An 18,735-nucleotide genomic window follows, 5' to 3' on the forward strand; every position below is an offset into this window, starting at 1 on the left:
ACCCTTGTCATCTCCTCAACGGAAACATCTCACGCCATATGCTTTACCGTATGCTTTCCGCACTGATCCAGGACTTGAGCCGGCCGGCCGTCAGTCACCCTCCTGCTGTCAGAGGCAGCACAGGTCGTGACACATCCATGCGTAGACGATGTTATAAATGTTGCATAGTACCTATGTGCATGTTGTACGGTCTATGTACACATTCATATGACTATGCGATGCACATATGACATATGTACTCAACTATATATATATATATATTTTACTATGAGTGCATATTTACTAGGAGATCAGGAACGTTGTCGATGAAGATGCATATTGCCGGTGGTTCTGATTCGTTCGTTGAGGAAGGGTAACAAAAAATAGACGGGTCGTTTCTCAGAAGAAAAAAGAACGGACCTTTTTACTTATATCTTTTGACTTGAAGAACATACGGGCCGACGATGTATTTTCCAGGATGCTTAAGGAATCGGAATAATGGGTCAACCGTTGGGTTCATGAAAAGCCCAAGACACCATTTTCCATTGTTTTGTATGCAACTCTCTGAACACGTGTGACTTGATGATGCACATCGCAATCAGTGAAGTTTCATCGAAATCAATTTTCCCATGGAATTAGACCACGAGAAAATATACCTAGAATCAAAAAAAAAATTACATAGCATTTTGTAAATTGTATAGGAGTATCTAACAGCCATAACACCATTACACCACGACCTTGTCAGAAAATAAGCGCTGAATCAGCACCTCTGCAGGCAGCTGATGTGCCTTCTCAGTCTCCTGACCAGATCATACTCGCCACTCATCATCAGTCCAGCTAATAGCACAACCAGTTATGATTATCTCAAAATAAAGAAAAGAAGAGTGATCGCAAGTAACAACAGCTTCAGACAAATGTCAAACTCAGCTACGTCAAGCCGGATCCCATATCCGTCGACTTCAGATTTCAGAAAACAACATCTGCAGAGACGACGGAGACATGCTCGACATCTTCGTGCCGTCGCCCCGGCCGGCCGGCGCAAGCGGCTGAAGAGATCCTCCGGTCTCCTGGCGCGCCTCCAGCACTGCCATTTGGCCACACCTGCCTGTCCCCTACGATGCCCTGCCGGCGCACACGCACAGCGCAGCCTGACTCTTCCCATTCTTCGGGGCCTCCGCCGTCTCGTCCGCTTGGAACGAGCCAGCGAGCTAGCGAGCGAGCTTTTGACCCGTGCGCGTGCAACCGCTTCAAACCCCTGCGGCATCTTAACCTCACATACTTGCCATGTCCAGCTCGTAGCGTTAGCCAGTCAGGAACCACGCGCGCGCCCTTGCTCCTGAGCGCCGCGCAGGTTGATCAGTTCTTGGCACTCGTTGCTGCTCCTGTGCTGTGTTCATGGCGAAGGTTATCGCTGTTCTTGCGGCAGCGCTGGTAGTGCTGCTCTCTTGTTGCTGTTGCGGTGTGCGAGGTGACGAAGCGCCTGATGTGCGGGCGTCCCTTGTCGCCTTCCTGCGCGAGCTCGCCGGGGGCGACGACATGGTGGCGCGGGACCTCGGATGGAACGTGTCGGTCGACCCGTGCCTCCGCGGCAGCAGCACCTCGCCGTGGGGCGGAACCGTCACGTGCTTCGGGAGCGACAGCGAAAACGACGGCCGGGTCAAGAGGATCGATCTGGATGGACATGGCCTGAGCGGCACCATCGACGCGGCGCTTCTCTGCGTCGCGCCGGAGGTCCGCGTGGTGAACGTGGTGGACAACAATCTGCGCGGCAGCCTCCCCGCGAGCATCTCGGCGTGCTCGGGCCTCACCCACTTAATCGTGGGCGGAAACCAGCTCTCCGGCAGCCTGCCGACCTCACTCGCCCAGTTAGATAGCCTGCACGTGATCGACGTGTCCAGAAACAACTTCTCCGGCGAGCTCCCCGGCGATCTCGGCAAGCTCGAGCTACAAAGATTCTTGGCCAACGACAACCATTTCAACGGCACCATCCCGGACTTCAACTTCACCGGACTCGATATATTCAACGTGTCGAACAACATCCTCACTGGGCCAATCCCTAAGAACGCCAGCAAATTCGGCAAGGACAGATTCTTGCCTAACGACGCCGGCATGTGCGGCGAGCCGTTATTTGGGCCGTGCAAGTCGTCCCCTTCTCCATTTCGCGAGCCGCCGCCGAGTTCCGACTCCGAATCTGAGGATGGACAGGGGGAGAGCAAGAGCAAGAAAAGAACAGTGCGACGAATCGTCATGTACCTTGGGTACGTCCTCCTCGGCGCCGCCATAGTGGCTTTCGTCCTGTACAAGCTCTGCTCCAAGAAGAGGAGTAAGCTGGGCGGGGGCAGGCGCGCGTACGACACCAGCAAGGCCACTACGACGGTCACGACGTCGGCGAGCGCGAGCAAGTCGGCCTACTCGCTGCCGATGTCGGCCGAGCAGAGCACGGCGGCGGCAGGCGCAGGGGGCGCGCCGTCGGCGTCGCTGGTGGTGCTGCGTCGGTCGGGCACAGCCTCGATCACGTCGACGGCAGCGGCCGCGGCAGCGAAAGAGCTGCGGTTCGAGGACCTGCTCAAGTCCCCCGCGGAGCTTCTGGGCCGGGGCCGGTTCGGGAGCTCGTACAAGGTGGTGGTGCCGGGCGGCGCGGCGCTGGCGGTGAAGCGGGTGAAGGACGCGGCGGTGGGTGAGGAGGAGTTCCGGCGGCGGATGGAGCGGGTGGGGCGCGCGAAGCACCCGGCCGTACTGCCGCCGCTGGCGTTCTACTGCGCCATGCAGGAGAAGCTGGTGGTGTACGAGTTCCAGAGCAACGGCAGCCTCTCCAAGCTCCTGCACGGTAACCTTCTTCGCCAATGGAAGCATTGCTCTAGAAATTTTTAGTTGAACAAAAACTTAAGGATATCAAACACGACCTCCCCGTCCAACACAGGTACTAAAGATCACGAAGAAAAAATGATTCCATAAGAAATTCGCGCGTTGTAAACAGTCCTAGTCCCGGTTTGTTTCTACTTGTAGCTGTTTCTCGCCAGAAAAGAGCGGACGGACCCAAATGGCTTGCTTCTTAGCCAGCGGATTCTCCAAACAGTTACTTTTTTTTATAGAAAAAAAACAATTTATCAGCAAAACTCATCAGAAAAAGGCTACTCTAAATAGGACACTAATTAGTCGAGCATAGCTTATCTGCAACAAGAATGGGATTTTTTAAAGGATGTTTGCTCCAGCTAGCTAGGGATGAAAAATAGATAATAGATATTCGTATTATCCGATATTTGTATTTGAATAAATTTAAATTTGGTAAGAAAAATTCGTATCTAACAACAGACGGATATGGATATATCCAGACTCGTTTTCTAGATACGAATATGAATATATTCGAATCCATTTTCCCAGAAATAGATATGAATATGGACAATATCCGTATCTGAATATGTAATATGTAGAAATACTTCAATGGAATATAAATACGAGTAACATAAAATCATATTATTTTATCTTATTCTCTTACTTAATTATTTCGATCCTACCTATTATTTATTATTTGGTATTGTACCATATATATTATAGTGATAAATCTGGCCCTTTCATCTCCCGTCCAATAGTCCAAAATTATCTATAGTTATGATATTATATTAAAAATGACTCTTTGCCTTACGGTAGATGATTAATCCATTAAAAATGAACTTCCTTATGTTAAACTTCTATCATACTTGTGTCAAATAAATTTATTATTTCACAATTTGTCATTAAAGTTGTAGAATATTTGCATACAATTGAATCTAGTATGTATTCGGATACAAATTCGTATTTGAATAATCCAATTTATATTCGTATTCGAGCAGGTTCATATTCGTATATATAGATAGCAATGTGAACAGTAGACATTGATCTGTTTCCACCTCTACTCAACTTTTGCCAAGCTCTGCAGCCCAAAAGCCGAGTTACTGTCAGGACGGCCGAACCTATCGTAGTCCGGCCTGTTGGGCTGAGCACCCCAACCGAACTATATTTCATGGAATGGGCCATATTCAGGTGACGGCGTCAGCTTGGTCCATATTCAGGTGACGACTGGCGTAGCCCGTTTGCGTTTTAGCTAGATTCTAGCCCAGCTATAGTGTGAGTCCAGTTCACTTGGCCATTCAGCCCACATATCCTAAAATGCTAGTACATGCAAGACAAGCCACATCACTACATCGGTCACCAGTTTGAAGTTTCAATCACATTGAAACTCTATCTTTTTCTTTGTCCAAATTTGTTTGAGACCATTTTCTTGTGCAAGTTTGGTTAATGTATCATTGACAAGTCTAGTGGTGGAATATGTTTGGAGTCAAGAGAAAAGCATTCGAGTTTCCAACAATGTTTCATCTCTTGGGAAATGCTAATTTGCAGGCTCTATAGAGAGCAGCCAGGGCCCCCTGGACTGGCCGGCGCGCCTGCACATCGCCGCCAGGGTCGCCGACGGCATGGCGTTCATGCACGCCGCGCTGCGTGGCGACGGCACGAGCTCCAACTCCAACTCTCCCTCCTCCGGCGAGGAAGAGGCAGCCGAAGGCGGACCCATAGCCCACGGCAACCTTAAGGCCTCTAACATCCTCTTCACGGCCGGCATGGACCCGTGTATCAGCGAGTACGGCGTCACCGCGCCGCCCCTGCCCAACTACGGTGCCAGTGGCAGCGCTGCCCTGCGCGCCGACGTGCGCGCGTTCGGCGTGCTGTTGCTGGAGCTGCTGACTGGGAAGGCCGCGGCGGCGCAGGGTGACGGCGCGGAGCTGGCGCGGTGGGTGACCTCTGTGATCCGGGAGGAGTGGACCGCCGAGGTGTTCGACCGCGCGCTACTCGCCGGTGGCGACGGATCCTGCGAGCAGCGCCTGGTGCAGCTGCTGCAGGTCGCCATGAGATGCGTCGACGCCTCCCCCGCAGCGGCCCCGCCGACCATGAGGGAAGTCGCCGGCATGGTCAACGCCATTCGCGAGGAGGACTACAGGTCGCCCTCCTGTGAAGCGTGACACAAGCGCCGAAGCTCCACTCGTGCAGTGCAGAGCTCTGCTAAATATTTTAATCTTCAAATCTCTAATGGTATTAGATAAAAGCCTGTTTAATTAGTTGCCGTTTTAGTAGCACGTATGATGCATTTGAGCTTATTTGATCACACTCTGTAACTATTATTTGCTTAACACAAAGGATAATGTATATTAATTTAATTAACCCTTTTTTAGTATCAGAATATCTCCAACAATATGGATAACTACTATCTATTTGTACTTGTCACTAATAAATAATATTATAGACAACTTCTCTAACAGCTTAAATATAGATTGTTTATAAAAATTAGAGTGAATTACATAAAACTACAAGTATCATGCTATGTGTAACATAAAACTACACGTATTGTGACTAATGACACAAAACTACAAGTATTATACTATTTTTAACACAAAACTACACGTATTGTGACTAATGACACAAAACTACAAGTATTGTATGACAATTTCACACAAAACCTGATTTTAATTAGATTTATCCAAAAATAGTCTTATATTTCTCCAAAAATCATATAAAATTTATACGTGTTCCATAATCCATGTGAAACCTATTTTAATTAAATTCACACAAAAATATTATGTAGAATTTAAACTAAAATTCTTCAAAAAAAAGGGCTACTTTTATAACTCCTAACAATTGTTAGGTATCAAATAAAATTCCAAAAATCTAGAAAAATTCATTAATAATATTCTTATATGATGGACTAATTTCTACAATTATTTCAAGCCCTAGTTTATATGGTAAAAAAGTGAGTTCTTTTGTATATTCTATATAATGGAATAGTTTATATTATTCTTATATAATGGAATAATTTCTAAAATTATTTCAAGCCCTAATTTATATGGTGAAAAAGTGAGTTATATACTTACAAAAGAACTCACTTTTTCACCATATAAATTATGACTGCAAATAATTTTAGAAATTATTCCGTTATATAAGAATAATATTAGTAAATAGTTTTAAATTTTTGGGATTTTATTCGATGCCCTAATAATTGTTAGGAGTTATAAAAATAGTCTTTTGGATAATTTTGTTTTAAATTGTACACATGCTTTTTAGGTGAATCCAATTAAAATGGGTTGTACATGGATTATAAAACAATTACAAAAAATTCTAGGATTTTTGGAGAAATATAAGATAATTTTTTGGATGAATCTAATTAAAATCGGGTTTTATATGAAATTGGTACACAATACTTATAGTTTTGTGTTACCATAATGTTTGCTTGCTGGGCCATTTTCATTAAAAAAAAAACAGAACAAAACCAATAATGTGCATGATGTACATGATGAACAAAGAAACATCATATCTTCGAGCCATTCTCCACCTACATGATGGGTACTCCTTACATGTATGACTTCTGCGGTAATTAGGCGTGTACATGTTGCTTTCATGGACGTACGCAAGCAGCAATAGGAGATCGAGATGATCAGATGGCTGTTTAGACCCTAAAGATTCTGTGAATTACTTAAATAAGTGCACCTTTCTGCTAACCTTTGAGCTTATACGGGGTTCCATTGATTAACGGGTACTCTCTTCGGAAAAAGAAAGAGTTGTTCCGGACATAAAACTTTGCTCACTAATTTCTGTTGTAGTACATTAGATAAATAATAAAGAAATTAATATTATGAATTGAAAAGGTATAATTTTGGGCATGAAACTTTGATCACCACTTATACTACATATATGGTTTTGACTTTCTACTTCGCTCAACTACTGCAAGGGAAGGAGAACAACACAAAGGTTAACCTGGTTGTATTGTCTTTGAAATGTCTTTATTTCTCCAAGATCTCTATGTAATATGAGGATGTATTTCTTTGAAGCTTAATATAATTACAACCCTATTCCAAAAAAATAAATAAATACTGAAATAGTGAAATTATTACGTTATGAGACTTTTTTTTGGAAACAAAGCTAGTCATTAATTTTTCAGATATTCAAACTTATTATTCAATATATCAATTGCCAAAGTTGAAATAGTTTCACCGAACTCAACTCAATGACTGCGGTGAAGGGAATTCAAAGAAGTTGTCCTCGGTTGACATGTTTGTTCTCCCATTTCTTTTTAAGAGAAGGAATGATATGTGATGTGATATCAAAATAGTTAGGAATTCAAAACGTTGTGAGTTTGTGGCCCATACAATTACCTACTGTATCATGATGTGTTTTATTTATACACCAACCAATCAAGTAACTATACTATGGAGTCAAGAATCGATGACTCCTCATGGCATCGAGTTACTGTAGTTACTATAGTAAGTCTATGACAGGTGGGTCCTAGCCCCGGTGCCATCTCCCACCCCGCGCGAGTCCAGAATAAACCATGCCTTCCTCCGCAGACTCCATCAGCCGGGCCAAAAATCCTCACCTCCGCCTCCTCTCGCGTCGTCGCCACGCGAAACCGTGCTACCGCCACTAAATCCGAGCCGCCACCGCCCGGATCTGCCTCCCTGACGCTTGCCGCCGCTCTCGAGATGGCGGCCGGTCCGCTCAACTCACGGGTGCTCCAACCCTTCCCAGGTGGTGGAGGTCTTGTAGTGGCATGACGTCGCCTAGATCCGCAGTTCCCGCTCGACAGTGGCTAGATCCGCGGCCCGTAACGCTTGGATGTCGCGAAGGAAGTTGTTGGTGTGCCCCTCCGTGATCTCCATAGCATCGACGTCAGCGAGCATGGTGGGTGTAAGGAACAATTCAAACAGTATTCTAATTAATCATTAAATCGATCATTTACTTAATCATGACTTCAATAATTAATCAGAATACCGCTCCGGTAGTCCCAACACGTATTTTGTGCCCAAGATCGGAACACATGCCTTTTCAACATATTACATCACAAAAAGGCTTAATAAAGAGCGAGTAATTTAATTATATTATAAGTTCTTAAGCATCAATAATTTCTTACAATTTACAGAAAAAAAGAGCTAGAAGGAGACTGAAACTAACCAACTCCTAGACAGAAGAGAACTATGCAGCGGAAGCTAAAACTATAAACAAAAAAGGAGGATAGAGCCATATATCCTTAGGCTCTATCACAAAAGCACGACCTCTAAGTAGTTGCCTACTCGTGCCCGTCACCATCCTCGGCGGGCATAAAGTAGCCAAAGACCAACTCCTACTCGCCGGTAGCAACTGAAAGAGTAACGTGAGTACGAAGGTACTTGCAAGACTTAATCTATATTATGTACTTAAAGATAACCCAACTTCAAGAATTATGAATTGGGATGTTAGAAAGAATACAACCACATGGTTAAGTAAATTTATATGCGAAAGCAAAATTTGACAAAAACATGTGTGAGAATCTAAACTTAACCAATACAACTATCAAACCCATAACCATCAACTGAACATATATATAAAAAGAACCATAGTAATAACATCTGTAAAGAACCATTTCAACCCATCAACCACCTCAAATCAAACTCGAAACTCTACGACTCCTGCAAATTGACAAAAGCATGCTCATGACCGAGAGTGTGTCATTTCAAAATATTTTTACACCCTGCAGGAGATACAACTTTACCTACAAGACTCGAGGACACTACAGCTTGAGTGACCACACAGGTCCACCCAAGGGTGTACTTGTGTCATTCATTTCCAATAAGCTTTAACCATTTGAATCAGGAATCGCTCTGTGCGGAGCCCACTTAGGTTAACTCCTGGAACGACGTCAACTGTCTCTTACAAGTCCGTCCACTCACACAGTCGATATGAAAGCTCAAATGATCATAGCTACAGAGATATTCGGCTTATCTTACCATTAGATCGATATGTGATAAGTACGGTAAGTGCTAGAGTCAACTGTAACAATGATCGATGATTAAGCGATGCAAGCGATCAACTGTGTTCGGGTTCCTCTCCTGACCTACCTCGGGGAACTCCACATTAGGGCAGGAGAAACACACCTAGCACCGACCACATCTCACTTATCCTCACTACTCAACCAACCAACACCATCAATCCAACATTGTTATCAATGTGACAATAATTAAAGCCTATAGCTCACGAGCGATGAATTCATTTCGCCGCTCGACTTCTACCAAAGAACCTAATCATGGCTAAGCAATTAGGTTAACCTTTGAATTAGACAACATTAAGTTAAACCCTGGTTATAAGGATACGGATCATCAATATCTCAAGACAAGGGATGTAATACATCAATATAGGTTTTACCTATACCAAAACCTGATGCTAACTCGATAACATGCAAACATACATAAAGCATATTTTATCATATTAGACACATATGATCCAAATTAATGGGAGAATATACTTAGATGCTTCCTTTGCTGCTTAGGTGGCTATCTGATGCTACCCATATAGAATTCATAGAACTTGTGTGGCTCGGTGTCACCTTCAACCACACACGCATCACGCTCCGGATCCTCGTTCACTAAAGAAAAACGCATGCAATAATGAATATAAATGAAGTGCAACAGTGTTTGCTACAATATGCATAACAACAAGCTAAAAGTGCAAGACATGCGAAATAATAGCAAACTTTACGATTTAAACGACTTTGAAAAGTTAACAGAAGATCGGAGACTCCAGGTTGAACTCGAAACCTTTGAGTTCCGAAACATCGGGGTTGTACTCTAGACGGGGGTTCTCGGTTAGCCATTTTTGAATTAACTCGGAAGGTCTGGGCTGAGTCTGGAACTTCCGAGTTAGGCCGAAATGTCCGAGTGAGGCTCGAGCGAGGGTTCTCTGCTAAACCTAAATTGAATTAATCCAGACCCACTGGGTATTACCCAGACTATCCGGGTTGGACATATTATCCAAGTGAGGATGCTCGGTTAAAAGCACCGCTAATTATCTGGACCCTTCGAGTTTAACCTGGATTATTCGAGTTGGGCAGACTTGCACTTCTCAATGATCTTCCTCGGCCGATTCCACTCGCATGTTAAATTTATCTTACATAAATATACATATACACTATACAAAAGGTTCTAGACTCAATTAGCACCCTAAACCCTAACTATTTTTTAGCATAATTCATCAGGGTTTTCACTGGGCTACCCGGACTATCCGGGTTGTCCAAAGAGATTGCTTTGAGGGGGAAAACTTGATTGATTTGACTTGCGAGCTTCTCCAAACCAAAGGAAAATATATTTAAGATAGTTCATAGAGTCTAGAACTCACTCACCAAGCTAGCAATACGATTCCTAGCACAAATCTCATTCGAATCCTCTCTTTTTCTCCAAAGCTCAAGAACTTGAGAACTCCACAAACTTAGCTCCAAATTCGAAATTGACCCGCCAAAATGCGCATCCTTGCCATGAGAACCTAGGAGACTCACTCAAGACGCTTTGCCAAGGTTAGTGACTGTCGATGGAAGGTGGAAAAGCTCGGGAAGAAGAAGAACGCCGGTACTCCTCGTGCTTCAACCAATAATACAAAAGACATCAAAACTGGCTCAAATTCTTCGAAAAAACGAAAATAAATTGAATGGATAAGGAGCTTAGGAGCTAAGGATCGCATTAATAACAAGTGTATAACTCATTTCCTTCTTTGAGGTGGAATTTTGGAGAGAATGAAGGAGTGCTTGAGAGAGGGAGGGGCTCGGGCTGCGCGGTGGGAGTGAGAGCTAGGAGAGTGAGGAAGAGAGAGAGAGTTGTTGAAGGCTGCTGCCCCCAGAGGAGATGGGAGTGGTTGGCCACCCATATACTAGAGAAAGTAGTCAGTTTCAACTGCGAATTAATTTTTTTCTCTTCCGAATTTCTTTCTCTCGTCCAATAAATTTAAAATAAGTGCTCTAATACTTTGAAATAAAATTACTCAAAGTTAAACTTAATACTTATGAAATATAATTAAATTTAATTATGTAATTACAGCTTTAGGACGTGGAGGTAGGGTCCTCGAGGACCTCGTGGAGGCACCATAGGCGCACGACGTCGTCCTCACCGAAGAGCGTGGCTAGCAGTCGCAGCACCCGCTGGCGCTGGATGACCGCGTGGATCTCGACGCGCCGCTGTGGTGATACGCCGAGGTAGGCGCATAGCAGCACGGCGACAGTGGCACTGCCTCTGCGGCCTTGTCCCTCACCATGGCCATCTCTAGCAGCCGCACCAACTCAGCTGCCACAACGTCCCTGGAGTTGGACGCCGGTTGCTGCAGCAGATGAAGAGGAGGCAGAATCCTGGAGCCAGCCGGCTGCGGGGGGACCGTCCTCGGCTAAGCTGGGGCATTCCGAGGCGTATCATTTCAGCAATGGGTTCGGAAGAGTGGATGAAGAAGAGCCTGTGCCGCAACACTTCGGCAAAGGCAACGCCTTGCCATCACCGTCATCTCGAAGCTTCAGCGCGGCAAGCACTCGAGCAATGACCACGTGCTCCTGCTCCTCGCCGGCTCCTCCAGCACCCGGATCGTTGTGCGCCTATAGCGCTGCAAGAATCAGGTGATGAGCTGCCTCCTTTGCTCTGTGTTGCTGACAACGTGAGATATTGAGATTGTGCTTTATTGCCCTTCTCTCGCTAGCTATTCGATGAAATGATACCGTCGACCGTGCCCTGCCTTGAGAAAACTCCAACCGGTGGAACCAGCTGGCCTGTGAAGTAGGAGTAGCACATAGCAGCTGTAAAGTAAAGCGATGAGCGATAGAGCCAAGCAGGTAGCTGAAGCTAATCGATACCCCAAGAACACCGACTAACTGGACAACTGGGACACTTGCGGCGCCGAGGTGAGGCCATAAGTGTTTTGTTTTGCTTTGCGGCCTCTTCAACAAACAAATTCACCCGAGCTGCACAGGACAGAGACCCAGCAGCCAAGTGCTCCTCTGTTCTGTTGGTCGTTAGGTAGATTTCATTGCCAAATCTACATTCCGTAACCCATGTACTCACGGAAATTGCTAAATGAAGCATAGCCTCCTAAAAATTATGTTACCGGTTAAACTGTGCTTGATCTGCTCTGTTTTGTCTCAAGAATAATCATTTTGAACCTGAGCCTCAGAAGCACATCTCCTGGTCGACTTACTATTGTTAGTTGCTGGATAACTTTCATTGCCAAATCTACATGCTCTGAGTTTATTATGCTTGATTGCTTGCAGGAAAGGTGCGATTTGCAGGGGTCAAGGTAATTTGGCCCAGCCAATGCGATACGTCGCCGGTGTTTAGCGTTTCATATCGATGTGTGAAACACTTACAATAGGATTGTAGACAAACACAACTATTTCGACATTGCCCTGTTATGTCCGTAGATTTTATTTAGCACTGAATTTTGCTTTTTTAGTACTTACACTGTACTGGCAGTATTATATGAACTTATGAAAAGTAGCAGCCATGTTTTGTTATGTTTTATGCTAAAGCTAAAGAATTGTGCTCTGTGTCATGTAAATTTTCATATCTTTCCGTCTTCGGAGTTTTAATACATGATTCAGGTTAAAAAAAATATTGATTGCTTTTTTAACCCATCCATCTAATTTCAGATAACATTACGATATACGCACTGTCCAGATATTATCTCCTCCGCTCTAATCCAAGTACTAAAGTCCCATGGGCGCGAGTAAGCGCGTCAATCAACCTAGTTAACACAAAGCACAAGCTATTACGAAATGTACTTCAGTAAGCACATGTCCTTTTCTTCTTCAAATTATATTTGTTACGTCTTTTTTACAATTAATAAAGTGATTATTTTAAATTAATATAAAGTGATTACAATCCTGGTGTGTCAACAAGCAGGACATGCATTATATTAAATTAATAAAGTGATTACAATCCTGGTTTTAAAAAGGAATCCTAGAGATTAACTAAATTACACAAACACAGGAACCAGTTCCAATCTGACATAGATCACAGCCACCTTAGGACGTCGCCAAACCACCATTTAATCCATTGATCGTGTTCTATTATAACAACATTTGTACAACGTCATGGATCTCTGATCCCATAGAGGCGGACATGCCGAACAGACTCGATGCAGTCACAACGACCCGAAGGACGCGGTGACTGCGCGCACGCCACGTACTCGCCTGACGGTGTTCGATCGTGCGCTGCTCGCCGACGGCGACGGGTCCAGCGACCAGCGCCTGGTACAGCTGCTGCAAGTTGCCATGAGATGCGTCGACGCCCACCACCCTACCCCCAACATTATATTTAGATGAGGTGCATGTAATGATAAGATGAATATGTGTCTGCTAGTATAGTGATATTTATGGTTTTAATATATGTAATATATTCGTACGAGTGATGTTGTGTGGATTGATATAAATTAAGTTTGTGAAAACTTATGTTTGGAATTGGTTGTTGGTTTTGTTCATACGTATGTGTTATCTTGAGGACGAACATGGTCAGTGATAGGATCAGAACTAGATTAAGGAAGGAACTAAGGTCAAACTGATAAAGACGTCACGTAGGATATTTAGACTATACCGATGCACATGAATATAATCATAACATAAGATGTACATATGAGATATACATGCTATGATGTGATGGAGATAGACTATATCAAGAGACATACACGTTAAATCTGTAATGTGGAGGATTAGAGCATCACGTGAAGTATGGTGTGGAAATATTATTCTGTAGGCATGCATGTGCATGCGCACTATGGAAAAGGTTACATGGTATTGTGGTATTTGTACAGTATATATGACATTGTTGCTGGTTATGTTGGTGTTGGTGTTGGCGTGCTGGCGCGCGATGGCCCAGGTGGTTGCGTTTGTGGGTTGGCCTTGGAGCAGCTTCCCCCAGTGTGCAGCAGTGAGTTGAGTTTTTTATATATTTTTTAACATTAATATTTAAATAAATATACCTTTGATCTAAAGATAATAATTATTAGACTATTGGAGATGGGTTTACTTCACTCGTTTATTTAACTATTCCTTTTTCACTAATGACTACTATCCCAAATATGTCATGGTATGGAATTTTTTGGACTACAAGATCAAACCAGATAGTAGAACAATGTCTCATAATTAGCGTTCAACAAATTGGGATTCATTTAGCAAATGATTTTTATCTTCCATTTGAACTCATTTCCCTAATTCTTCTAGTTTCTTTAATAGGGCAAAAACGTCAGTGCCCCTGCTTTTCCGATTTGAATCCATCGACTTGCCCCTACTTTGCAATGGACGGTTCATGGCATCAAGTTAGAAACTAGATTATTTTACCCTTGCATGACTATAAATAGCCAACCGACGGTGGGAACATGGCTGCAAAACATAACAGAAGCGAGAGAGAGAGAGAGAGAGAGAGAGAGAGAGAGAGAGAGAGGCTTCTAGTGGATCCAAGGGCTCTGCATATTTGGACTTGTCTAGATTTTGTTACGATTGCAAGAGCAAGAGCAAAGTTATAAGGTGGAGGACTGGAACTCTGGCCAACTATGATAGGGTGTTCCTCAGATGCTATGCTAGGGTGAGTTTTATTCCTGTGTGCAACATCCGTTGGGTTTTGAAGGTTCTTATTGTTTTCTCCATGAGTTGCAGAAATGCAACTTTTTCATGTGGGAAGATGTGTTGGAGGACAATAAAAGCCACACTATCGATGAACCAGAATGCAGATGTAGGATACAAATTAGAAGCTATACATGACATGGGGTTGCAACTGGCTGCTTTGAAGAAAGTGCCCATGAAAATGAATGAAATGGAAATGAGTCTTAACCACCTTAAGATAATGGTGTCTGTGCTTATATTTAGTATTAACATGCAGTGTAATGTTAAATCTTAATGTAATGAGAAATAAATGGAACTGACTAGTACTTTAACATCTCAGGTCAGAGAGGAGACGAGAGGGAAAAATAGAGCTATGAACAGTATTTCTAGCACAGTCAAGGGATGTACATGTTTGAATTCACATTGAATAAAAAGAAGAATATCACATGAAATGATAAAAATGTATATAAATAGAGTATTACAAAGGAACTCACCTTTTCACCATATAACTTAGAGCTAAAAATAATTTTAGAAATTAGCACATCACATAATAAGAATATTAGTGAATTTTTCTAGATTTTTGGAAATTTATTTGAGGCCCTAACAATTGTTAAAAGTTATAAATGTAGCCATATTTTGAGAATTTTAGTTTAAATTCTACTTATATTTTTTGAATGAATCCAATTAAAATGGGTTGCACATAGATTATAAAATACATACAAAAATTCCTAGGATTTTTGAGTAACAAAAGACTACTGTTTTATACAGAGAAGATAGGAGAAGAAAATAGAGTTATGTGCAGTACTTCTAGCACAGTACTATTCACACCCTCTGATGAAGCGGCAAGGGGCTAACTGCCCCAGCTAAGGCACTGCTACGGTACCATGGGTGCTTACCGCACTCTCAAGGGGTGGTAAGGGTCTAACCGCCTTTAAAAGAGCAGTAGGGTTCTATTATTACAAATCTTTTTATCAGGAGTCTATTTATTTAAATATTAATGTTAGAAAATATAAAAATTAAAAAACTCTAAGAGTTCATGCGGTAGAGGGTGTGCGGTAGGCAGATGAGCGTGGCCCAGTATATCAAGCCTGCGCAACATGGTTCTTGGTGTGGCCAGGCTGACGAGACAGGCCGAGTAGAGGTTTGGGTGAGGCCCAGCTGGTGGATCGACCAGGAGGAGTTTTTTACTTTTTATTTTTATTATTAATATTTAAATAAATAGATACCTAATGGCAATAACCCTTTCAGAGGGTGGTAAGCATGCCACAGTGGCAGTGCCACCCCTTACCGCCCTTTCAGAGTGCTGGTAGGGCCCACCCCCACGCCCGCCAGCCGTATCGCCCCTTACCACCCACAGAGAGGGAGGTGGTTAGCCCCCCGCTTCCCCCACTACCCTCACAGCATGGAAAGGCTGAAAATCAGCCAAAATAACCATTTAAATCTAGAAAAAAAAGAAAGAGAGGGGGAGGAGAGGAGAGCATTTAGGCACTATCGACCCATCAATTACTTGGACGAGACGTTTCTCATTGGAAAGTATAAGGATAGATATTATCTGCAATTAGGATAGACGGGAATAACCAAGTCATGCCACTAGGGTTTGCCTTCGTGGAGAGTAAGAACGAGGAGAGCTGGTATTGGTTCCTTGAGCGGGTCAAGCATGCTATTGTTCTAGATCGGCCTAATGTATGTTTAATTCATGATAGACATGCAAGGCTGCTGCAGGCTTTGTTAGATATGCAATACGACAGTGTTCAATGGTGTGTAAGAGCAAAGTAACCTAACTTGAAGAGCAGGTGGTTCATGAGGCATATGGGTGCAAACTTTTACAAACAATTCAAAAACAAGGACTTGATGAATCTTTTCAAGAAATTATGTAGTCAAAATCAGTACAAAATCAGTAGAGAAAGTTCAATACACTATGGGTAAGACTAGACGAACTAACCACGAAGTAGATAGCTGAGCTAGCAGACACAGGAGATGACTTGGTTGCTCTTGGACCCATCCCAATAGATACTTCCAGATAGTAAGGAGATCAAGGTCAGCTGTTAGGAACTTTTCACAGTGGATACAAAATGAGGGGCATTGATGTATGACACTAGAGGGACAAGGTATGGGATAACGACAACTAATCTTGCTGAGATCTACAATCGGATTATAGGGGGTCGTAGGGGTGGCAGACGTGAGCGCCATATGCAAGAATGCATGCTTAGGATTGGAACATGCACCTATACGTACCAGAAGCTATAATTGCTACACAAATCGTGTACACACATCATAGCTGCATATGAGGAGCACAATATGCTATCCAGATAATATATTTTCCACTACTTTATGAAGGATTAGATACTGAACATATAGAACCATGAGCTTTATGGCTACGGCATTGTTGATACGTTTACAAGTAATCCAGGTCCCTCACGAATCTATATGCCAGACTTTGAGAGGATGAAGTACACGCTGGAACGTCGACAAAATCGACGGATTTGAAATGAAATGGATGAATCCGAGGCAATACCAAGGGTGAAGCAATGCAGCAAGTGCGATGAAATAGGTCACACATACAAGTACTATCAAAAAATGCACCTGATGTGTAGATGGGGTCATGACGGTGGTCAAATGTGAATGTATTTAGCATATCTCAATGTTATATTTGTAAGGTTTTTGTCTTACATATGTACGTTGTATTTAGACCTTACATTTGTATTTGATTGTGTACCTATATATTGTAATATGTTCATGTAACTTTGTTTACTTGTATGCTATATGCTATTTGTGTAACTATGTATATATTTTTATGTAATAGACTGCTTATATTTGGTTTCAATGCAGATATAACGCACCCACAGACCCCTGAGCTTCTTGACCCCGAGCTAACTAGGTGGCAACCTCTGGGGAAATCGCTTGGCGCCATACGTCTCGGCATGGGCCTATGCCCTTGAGGATGTCATCGAGGAGCCTCATCCTTTCGTTGACTCAAGCTTCGAGGAGTACCCGCGGTGGTACGTCCCGCGTACACTTACACGGGTCACCTACACCCCAGATACTGTCCAGTAGCACGTTGCTTTGACTATGGAGGCCTACCCAAGACATTGGGATGAGGACTTTGCATTAGCGATATGTTTAATTAACGTCTCGTTTATTTATCATATAATCCCATAAAAACCACTATAAACTAAAATTCTCATTTCACGTTTGTTTCAACAGGCCAATATCATATACGATATCTATAGGGACACGGCTGGAACCATGAAGCGCCTTAGGCAAGAGATGCAACTTAGTGCGGTAGATGTAGCAGGATTTGTCAAGCGGGTTTTTGACAACACTGTGCGGGTCCTAAAGCTTACCTCATGCTGATGCACCGTAGACGTTGCTGATGCTCCTTCCAGGTCGAGTGAGATCCACGCAAAGTCATCCAGGAGGTCTGATGTACAACGACCTCCACCGGGACCGACATCCACACTGCCACCTCGACCACGGCCTCTAGGGCTGGACACAATAGGTACGTATTTTTCATACGCATGGTGATTAATGATATTCTATTGTTACTGATGCATTAATTTCAAAAAATGTATTAGGTTCACCTACATACTTATCGACGCTGATATCTAGACCATGGACAGTGCCAACACCTTCACCGTTCACATGCCTCTCAGGTAATGTGCACTAATATATTGTCGCATTCAATATATTCAATAGTATAACTAATATAGTCTGCAGTTTACTACGGTGATGAAGCCGGGATATCTTCATCTGCACCTCGACCATTCGCACGTCCACCGTTCGGACCTCCACCGTTCGGCACTCACACCTGGCCATCTACTGATGCACCTGCATACCATACGGGTACAACATTGTATTTTATACTAATACATTCATTTGCACATTTACTATATCTAATAAATTCATCCGTTCACAGGCCCCTCAAGTGATTATACATGGACGACGGCGGTACCATCACAGTCGTCATACTCGAGTCAGGAGGCTGAGCCTGAGCCAGACCCCCCGTTCGACCTCATGAGGGACTTCTTCGGTGCTACACTGGACTACGATGTCGTCACACGATCTCAGTTGCCCAGTGCTCCACTACCGACACAGCAGACCCAAGAGGATGCCTCGACACCTATGATCGCTACTGGGCCTACTAGGCAGGTTGGTCCATCGGAAGCCCTGACCTACTCTAGGGGCCACGTGAGGGCGAACCAGCGCAGCGGCTACGGGACCATGATGGTGGGAATGGCCGACGGCAGCGGTGGAGACAACAGTAGGATTTTACCTTTGCTATTATAACTTACATGTTTGTTTCATGATGCATCTTCGATTTACGAACTAGTCTTACATACTTACATATTCGAACGTGT

General features: G+C 43.6%; 1 protein-coding gene across 1 annotated transcript; it reads left to right on the forward strand.

Moving 5' to 3' along the window:
• Nucleotides 1–654: 654 nt before the first annotated feature.
• On the forward strand, nt 655–5,067 carry LOC133897531 (probable inactive receptor kinase At2g26730). Its single transcript, XM_062338292.1, has 2 exons — nt 655–2,806; nt 4,357–5,067. The coding sequence occupies exons 1-2, from the start codon at nt 1,375–1,377 to the stop codon at nt 4,971–4,973; spliced, it is 2,049 nt and encodes a 682-aa protein (XP_062194276.1). The 5' UTR covers nt 655–1,374; the 3' UTR covers nt 4,974–5,067.
• Nucleotides 5,068–18,735: the final 13,668 nt, after the last annotated feature.

The sequence above is a fragment of the Phragmites australis genome, chromosome 17 (assembly GCF_958298935.1).
Source record: "Phragmites australis chromosome 17, lpPhrAust1.1, whole genome shotgun sequence".
NCBI lineage: Eukaryota > Viridiplantae > Streptophyta > Magnoliopsida > Poales > Poaceae > Phragmites > Phragmites australis.